Source organism: Buceros rhinoceros, unplaced genomic scaffold (genome assembly GCF_000710305.1).
Source record: "Buceros rhinoceros silvestris isolate BGI_N320 unplaced genomic scaffold, ASM71030v1 scaffold17794, whole genome shotgun sequence".
Taxonomy (NCBI): Eukaryota; Metazoa; Chordata; class Aves; order Bucerotiformes; family Bucerotidae; genus Buceros; species Buceros rhinoceros.
In genome coordinates this window covers 47685-56331 of record NW_010407836.1, presented here as the reverse complement: position 1 = coordinate 56331, position 8647 = coordinate 47685, and the positions used below count along the sequence as shown (strand labels likewise).

The 8647-nt window shown below is 41.1% G+C and overlaps 1 protein-coding gene across 1 annotated transcript in view; it reads left to right on the top strand.

Annotated features, from left to right (window-relative positions):
- Positions 1-8647, top strand: part of PLXNC1 (plexin C1) — a 47242-nt gene that overhangs the window by 8630 nt on the left and 29965 nt on the right. Inside the window, exons 3-6 of the mRNA XM_010134654.1 lie at positions 1713-1852; positions 2938-3117; positions 4399-4486; positions 5383-5631. Coding sequence (XP_010132956.1) covers positions 1713-1852; positions 2938-3117; positions 4399-4486; positions 5383-5631 — 657 coding nt within the window. The remainder of the gene's footprint in view (positions 1-1712; positions 1853-2937; positions 3118-4398; positions 4487-5382; positions 5632-8647) is intronic.

Sequence of the window (8647 nt, the reverse complement as noted above, 5' to 3'; positions counted from 1 at the left end):
CCTGCTGATTACCAGTGAGAGCCCCGAGGCAGTGTTTTATTCCTTTCTGTTTTATTTGGCTTCTGGATTTGTGTGAGGATATTGACCATCCTTGGTGCACTGGAGGCTGGGCACAAGTGATGGGACGGGACAGAACATGGGTGGAAAAAAGCACTGGTGCTTCGCTGCCTGGAATCTCACAGATTTCTGCTTCAGTTGTTCCGCTCATGTACAAGGGTTACACTGATCCCCAGTGGGGAGTGTCCTACCCATCCCAGGGTGGGAGTGAATTTTCCCCCTCAGGCTGTTTGTCAGGGCTTTCCTTTGTCCTCCTCCATTACCCATACCAAAGGTCACCTTGGAGGCCCTTTTGCAGGCCCTCTGGCCCCAGCCTTTGCACCCTCTTGCCCTTTCCTAAGGCACAAGTTGGAGCTTTCAATCAGCTGTGACAGGTCTCATGTTTGGTCCAGAGTACTCTGGCATTCAACAGGCTGTGGTAGTATGTGGGGACAACATGCTGGGGACCTTTTTGAAATGGGCAAATACTGTGTTTGCAGAGGATGGCAATGTGACCCTGGTAGTCCCTTCAGGCCACCATCCCAAAGTTCTGTTCTTGGCACATGAAAAGATCAGTGGGGAGACAAACCTTATGAGAAGGGCTTTCCTAGAGGTTTTGCACCAGTGCCCTTCTCAGGATCGGAAAGGCTGAACTGGCCAGTGGATGTGTCCACAGGTGCACAGAAGAAGTCAGGATAATCCCAATACTCTAAAAACTCACTTTAAATTAGTATTATAAGTAGTCTAAAAGCAAGCTAGAAATCATTTGCCCGAGAATGTCCCAAACAGTTTGTGGTTTCACATGCATATTTTCCTGGTTTTTTGAATGTTTTCAGTTTGCTATCTGAAAGATAGACAGAGAGGAAACTGTCTGTGTGATTATAAAGCTGGGGAAGTGGCAAAACTGATTAAACATGAGATGCTGTGAAATGTATCAAGTAAATACACTAGAGAAGAAAATCTCTTCTTGCTCAGTAGTGTTAGGAAGTTAGAATAAGTAAAGATAAACAATGGAAAGCACAGTTTAAAAATAGGCCCATTTCTGCAAGACTTTGACAGCATCAGAACAAACTGTGATTGTTCTTAAATGCTGGGAAATAGATCTGTAAATTGCCTAGCATCAAAATGGGATACCAAAAAATCCCCTCAGTAGAGTTGTGCCTCTAGCTCTATGTAGGACTTTGAAAACAGTCTTTCTAGTAAAGCTAATTCTGGGGCTCTTTTTTCGACTTTTCATTCTAGGAGTTGACCCTGCTTCCCCTTTTCAGGTCACGAGAGATACCTTCATTTGTCTCTCTGATCTCTCGTAGTGACAGCACCATGGGTTTTGTCTTGTGTAGTTTCTTAGTGCTTCAAGGGTCACACAAAATGTATCCCTTCAAGCTGTGTTTTTTATGATACTTAACTTCCAGTGTGACAGATTGAGATTCCTTTGGCCGACTTCGTTATGAGATAAATTAAAATATAAAATATGTAGGTAAAAATAGCTGGCTTGTGAAGAAGTTGTGATTGACAGTAGTTTGCAGTATCAAGCTTAACAAGATTTGAAATTAATTTTAAAAATGTATCCCGGTGCCATAAAACCTGCATTCCCAAGTGGTGGTGGCTTTTGAAGCTGTTGTTTAACTGCCTAGCCCTTTTATAACCAGATTTTATCTTGCTTTGTTTTCTAATAGCATATCAGCATTCATTCCATTGAACCTTTGTGGATTTCTACATTAGGGAAAAGTGAAATAACAGTCAAAGGAGAAAACTTTACACGTGCATCAGGCATAAAACTGATACTGACTGGAATCACTGGCTGTAAACCAGACATGTAAGTTAAGCTCTGAAAAATAATACTATTTGCATTGCATGGTGAAGATTATACCAGTTTTGCCCCATCAATAGAGTTGTGTGAGCAGTTGTCATGGGCCTCTCCTCAGCAGAGCAGGTGATGCTCTGCACATCTTTAGATGTATTTGCACTTTAAATTCCTGAAGGATTGAAATTAATTTGGCATTTGGGTACAAGAGATGAATGGGTAGACGGGCAGTTCTCTCAGCAGTAGTAGAACAGTTCTGAACCTGTGGCCCTCTGTGCCTTGCAGCAGGCAACAAGAAGTTAGGTCACAGGAAAGACTCATCTTTTGTTTGACTCTCCTCTGCTTCAAAATATTACCCATATGTTCTAGGATTCTGCTCGTGAAAGCACAGACACCATGCCAGGGAGGGGAATCTCTCATGCAACAGCTTGTACTTTTCTCTGTTGATGATTGCACAATGTAACCCCATAGATAATTAGGCAATCGTATTCTGAATCAGTCATTTTCACGTACAGCTGCAATGGCTGCATGTGATTACCAAGCCCATTTTACATAGCTAGCACTTGAAAAAGTATTCATATGGAACTGTTCAATTTGTGCTTCAACCATGAATTTCCTGGGGACCATGGAAAACAAAAGAGAGAAGGTGCGAGAGAGGGGAAGTAAGGAGAAAGAGGAAGGAGTGAAAGGGAGGAGGGAAGGGAGAAAGAGAGAAAGAAAAATAAGAAAGAAAAAGGAAGCTGAAGATTCTCATTCTTGACTACCTCATTGACCGTATTGATAGCACAGAGAATTACACAGGAAACAGAAAAATCCCACATTGCATTACATAGCCTCATCCCGAGGCCGTAAGATCAATGTCTGTACTGCTGTCTGTGATTATTGTGACACATAGCAACTTCATTCAAAAGATGCCCTACTTTGTCTTTTCAACTCCCTGCTCTGTCTTTGCACCTCCATCTGGCATCTCAAAGAAAGATTAGTTTATCTTTCCTCCTTACCCTTTGCTTTAGGTTATAGGCTTTGTGTAGTAACACCTCTGAGTGGCATAATGGCATCTGTGTTTCAGTGTCTTGACTGTTTTCTTTCTCCTCCAGCATTAAAGTCAGAAATGTGCTAAACGATACACACATGACATTTTCTCTCCCACCAACACGTAAAGAGGCCAAAAGAGTATGTATACAGGCTAATGGGAAAAAATGTTCACCACCAATGACCCTGCATTATGTTTCACTGCCATCATGTTTTGGAATCAAACCAAATACATCCTGGATCAGGTAAATTTGTCTTTCTATACCTTTTATGTATTTATCACAATATAGTCCCACTGAGCCAATAGGAGCCTCTTCCTTGGCCAGGCTGCAGCTGATATAAACTTGGGTGACCAGGGTAACCTTTTGGGGAGGATGAATTTATGCTGGTGCACTGATTTAACATTTTCCAGATAGATAGAGTCATGATAGCTGCAAGACAGATTCTGTTTTCTGCAGGATTCTGTCAAGTCCTTCCTGCCCACCCCAGGTCTTCTTTGTAGAAGTCAAAAATAGTCTCTTCATACTAAAGCTAAATCCAAAGTATGGGTGGCACAGATAAATTCAAACTCCGATTAACTTTATTCTCTTGATACTAATATACCCTTCACTTCAGAAGCAGTATAAAGTAGCTGTGAATTGGAAATGAAGTTAAAATAATCACCACTGCAGTGATACATGCAGACTTGCGTTAGGGTTCCCTAAAGCCAAAGGAGCCCTTTTCAAGCCTCTGCTGTGTTCTGTGGGAGACTCACAGCTCTGGTGAAAGACTTACAGGGTGGTTTTAAGATATTCTCAGGCACAGCTTTCCACCTGTCCCTCTGCCTACACAGTTTTTACCTGCTTTCACGTTCTTAATCTTGATGCAAAGCACTGGCAAGTGTGGATTTGAGGTACTGAATTGGGCTGGCACCTGCAGCAGCTGAGCAGCTAGGATGCATGCTCTCATCTTTAGGTGAGAGGCAGTTCAGGCGGCTGGAAATTAATAATACCTTAAACCAGTCCAACTGTGTTGAGCAAAGATTGCAAGCCAGAGCCCTCAGACACAAGAACCTTTGTGTGTGCTGAGACAGATGGTCTGAACACTGACAAGAATGTTTTCTGTGAGGTGCCTGGCACCATCGGTTTGTCCTGAAGAAAGCAAGAATTAAGCACAAGGGGGGCTGCTCTGGAGCAGTGAAATACGATGATGCTCAGTCCTCAAGCCAGAATATTAAATCACAGTCTAGATCTTTGGCTGCATGAATAGAAAACAAGGTGGAGAGCCCTTGAAAAGGCGTGTGCATGTCTATGCTATCGAGTCATATGGTTTTGTGGTAATAAAAATATTTACCATTAGATTAGGAGGAAAGAATGGAAGTACACTGTGTAGATCAAGTTATCTTGTCCTGCAGTTTGACTTTATTATGTTGACTGTTACCAAAGCAAAATGCACATGAGTAGTTTATTCACAACTGAAGCCTTAATGTGGACTTCTCTGTGAGAAAACATAATATTAACCTCCCTTCCCCCTTGCCTTTTTTACAGTGGTGGTCGCAAAATTACTACAACTGGTAGAAATTTTAATGTGGTGGACAGTGTGATTATTTCAGATGACCAAAGATCAAACCTCACTGTAAGTTAATCTCCCTTACAATACCAAATAGAGGTCTCTCGAGGGATTAGGTTTTGTTCATAAGGTTTCAGGAGAATCTTTGTATTTTTCAAGCACTTGCAGGCACACATCAGTCACCCCACTGAAATAAACGTGACCACTTGCAGGATTACAGTGCACACTCTCAGTACAAGACCATGGATACACATATGCTACTCTCCTGCATAATTCCCTAAGTTTTTTTTCTGTGCTCTAGAGACTTGTTCCAAATGTGTCTTTTGTGAGTCTCATCAACCTCAGTATATGGGTCTTTTGAAAGAGGGGGTGTCATACTTCTTTCTGGCTTTGTATTGAGAATCCAGATGGTGCCACTGCCTCAGCAAGGAGCAGCAGGCTGGAGCTGGTGTTGAGACAAAAGCCTTTTTCTGAGGTTGTGAGAAGGTAGGCACCCTGTTGATTCCTGCACTTGCAGCACAGTGACCAGAAAAGAGCAGACCACCTCATGGAGTAAACAGTGGGGTGATTGTAGCAACCCCTCTCTCTGAGAACTTCAGTTGGGTAGAGCCAATGCTGAGAGGTGCTGGAGAGCTCGTCCTTCTCTTCTCACCTGCACTGAGGGGCAGAAAGGAGAAATCACTATTCCTGTCTCGCTGCAGGAAACAGCCGCCTTAGCAGTGTGCAATCAGCCGTAAAGCAGTGTGCAGAGTGTGTGATAAATGTGCTTAAAGGTAGACACAGGCTCAACACAGAAATTTTTCCCAGGCACTCTGCATGTAGCCCTGATCGTAGAGAAGAGGTTTAGCAGGTACCTGTGTGAAGTTAGGCAGACATTAAAATGATTTTGAGTGCCTCTGTTTGTAATTATACCCACTGTGGAGTCCTTAATGACTGTTGCAGCCTTGCTATTGCATTTCTAGGTCTCTAGGTGTCCGGGAAATGAATCTGAATATCATTACTTAACACCAAGCCTGAGCCATGCAACAGAGGGTAAAGTTGTTGATATGGTGTTAAAAGTGGACACTACCTTTATACCATGTGTCAAATTACACTATCAGCCTGACCCAGTGTTCATTAACTACCAGCTGCACACAGAACTGGATCCTGATCTGGAATTAAAAATATATGTAAGTTTGAAAGTAGTAAACTATCATTCCTTATTTAATATAGTTATTTGGGGTCATTTTATTTCTTACTGTACTGAGCGACTGTTTATTTTTTTCCCTCTAGAAAGAAAATGACAACTTGAATATTTCTGAAACTGAGGTAGAGGTTTATCTGTCATATGTGAATGGCGCACAGACCAAAAAGATATGGTTCAGTGTTCAAAATATTACTGAAAAGCCAGACCGAAGCACCATACTGTGCAAATTCAAAAGGGAAGGAACAGACAAGATTGACTTTTCAACAGTGAAAGTTTTTGTAAGTAGAATTCCCTTTTGTTGCAATTCAGCAATGTTTGGGTGTTCATACGAATGTAGTAAAACGTAGCATTAATTCTCCCATCATGCGTGTTCTTTATAGAGGGAGGAGTTGGATGTATTTTCTGCTCTCCTGGTACTTGACAATATCTTCCTCATATGTAAGCAAAGCATGCCTGCCTAGCTTAGGCACCAGTAGGAGTACTGAGTTCAGTTGCTGCCTGGTTACTGCTGTAGTGTCAGAGGTAGGCTTTGCAGACCAAACAGCTCACTGCTGCTGAGCTATACTATAAGTAGATGAGGATCTTGAACAGTGCATAGGGATCACCACTGAGACAGAAGAGAATGTATTCCTGGATGAAAAAGGAGGTGAAATTCAATGTGCACGAAAACGCTTTAAACATGTGTCACAAAGCCAGGCCTAAATATAAGAACATTGGCATGGATGTCAGAGCTAAATGGCAGCTTAAGATATTTGTTGCATGAATAAGATGAAGATGCAAATCTTTTTAAAATGCAATCATCACCATTTTTGAGGGAGAAGAGTGTTGTCAGACTCTTATTTTGGTGTCTGGTGGTAGAAAACTGAAATAACTCTATTGACTTCAAGGCATATGGCTCACAGTAAAGGTTAATGAAGCTATTCTCAATTTGTTATCACTGTTAACTGATTCCCCTTCTGTGGATCCTGCTATCTGAGCCAGTTATGGCATGGAAAAGCGTTTCTGAGATTGGTGTTGCATTTAAATATTAACGCTGCCTTGCAATATCACATGCTTATCCTGCAGGATTCATAGGAGTGACTGTCATAGAAATGTCACCACTTCACTAAGGCGAATCAAATACAATAGCTATAATGTAGCATTTCACTTCTGGTACCTTAATTTTTTTTTCCTAACATCAAGAAAAATGTAAAAGTAGGAAATCATCACATGTTTTTTCAATGTTATAAATAAATCACTATAGAAGAGGTAGGGTCACTCTGAAGAAAGGATAAGCTGGCTATAAAATATAGGTGTGGCCGAAGAATAAACATGTGTCTTGCCTTAGTTCTCAGGAGGAAAGAGGATATTGAGTGTGGGGTCAAAGACAGGAAGATCAGTCTGAATGGAGGTGTCAAAGAAGAAAATACTGTTCTTGTGACAGAAGCAAGATTCAGATAGATCAAGGAGCTCAAGACAGCAGGAACGGGATCATTCCTGTCACAGCATTGAGAAAGAACTGGCACATGATATTGTAGGCTTAGTAGGAAAGATTTTAAATAAAATTGTAGTCAGGAGATGTACTGATGACTGGAGACAGCAAAGATAAAACCAATATTTAAAAGAAAAAAACCCCGAACCAGGCAAATGGAGGCTTGCTGATTTAATACTAGCTCTATGTAAAGCTTTATAGTGTATTTTGAATGGGAGACTCATGAAAGACCTGGAGGTGAATGGAAAATAAGATATTTGTCAACTTCTTTTTAATAAAAGCAGGTCATGCTAGATATATTTATTTCTTAAGATGAGTGATTTCCTCAACAATAAAAAAATGGTAGATCACATGGATCTGGAATCATTCAGTAAACTAATTAACATGATCATTATGAAGATGCTAGGGATTAGAACAACGGGATGCTGTGTATGGGGAGCTGACTTTGGGCAGTGTTGATTTTCATGTAGATATTATTTAATATGACTAGTGAATTGAGCACAAAAAGGTATGCGCTAATAGATTTGCTGATGACATAAAGCTCAGAGGCATTACCAGTCCAGAGGAGGTTTTGTAATGTTATGCAGGGAGATGGAACTTAATTTAGGAATAGAAATTGGATGAATTCAGATGTACCTTATTGAGTATGTGATTCATAAGCAAGATAAATAAAGGATAAGGAAAGAAATGTGGCTGCTGAGCAGGAAGGTTATGGTGAAGTTTGCAGATAATCTAAATATGAGCAGAAAATTAAATGAATGCTTTGTCTCAGTTTTAGTAAGCAGGGATGAGTACAAGAAATTTCTGCTTTAGGAATGCTTTGGTTGGACATGACAAGTGGAGAAATGCAGGTGTATTAGTCATGAGATGATTAACGTAATTAGCCACCAATGCGTTTCAGCCTTGGAAAAGGCAAGTGAGATCCTAGGAGGGCTCAGACCAAAAATACCTTATATAGGAACTGTGAAAGTATATAAACAACCGAGAAAAAATAACGTTTGGTGAAAGAAATAGGTCTGGTTTTTCTTCTGTTCTTTGTAGCCCCAGAAATACGAAGGCTGTGTCCTTCCACTCCTGTGGGATTTCTTTTCTTGCTCGTGTCCATTTAGCTGTGATGTGACTATCCAGCTGACAGTGTTCAGCTGCCCTGGCTGCTCCTCTCCTGTGACAAGCTAGTGACTGAAATCATCAGATTTCAGCCTTCCCTGCTGTAACCCAAAATAATTTCAACCCAGCTCTCCTTTTCAATTATCTCAGGCTCATTTCTATCCCTGGCACTTGGTGGTATTCTTTTTCTGTGTCAAAGCGTATCTTCACTTCTAGTCTGTTTATAGGCTTGGCTACCCTTTATTTATGTGTTTTCATAGTCCTCTCTGAGATCCTCCTTTGTGAAATTTCTTCTGCTGTAATTATCAGTGGTGAGTGCCTCAGCTCAGCATCTGGCAGACTTCAGCACTTTCATGTATTCCTAAGAATTAATGTCTGTCCTGCCTTTGACAAGCCCAGTGCCCAGGGGATGTTGTACTTGTATTCTATGTTGCATTTGTCCTTAAGCAGACCTTCAGGAATG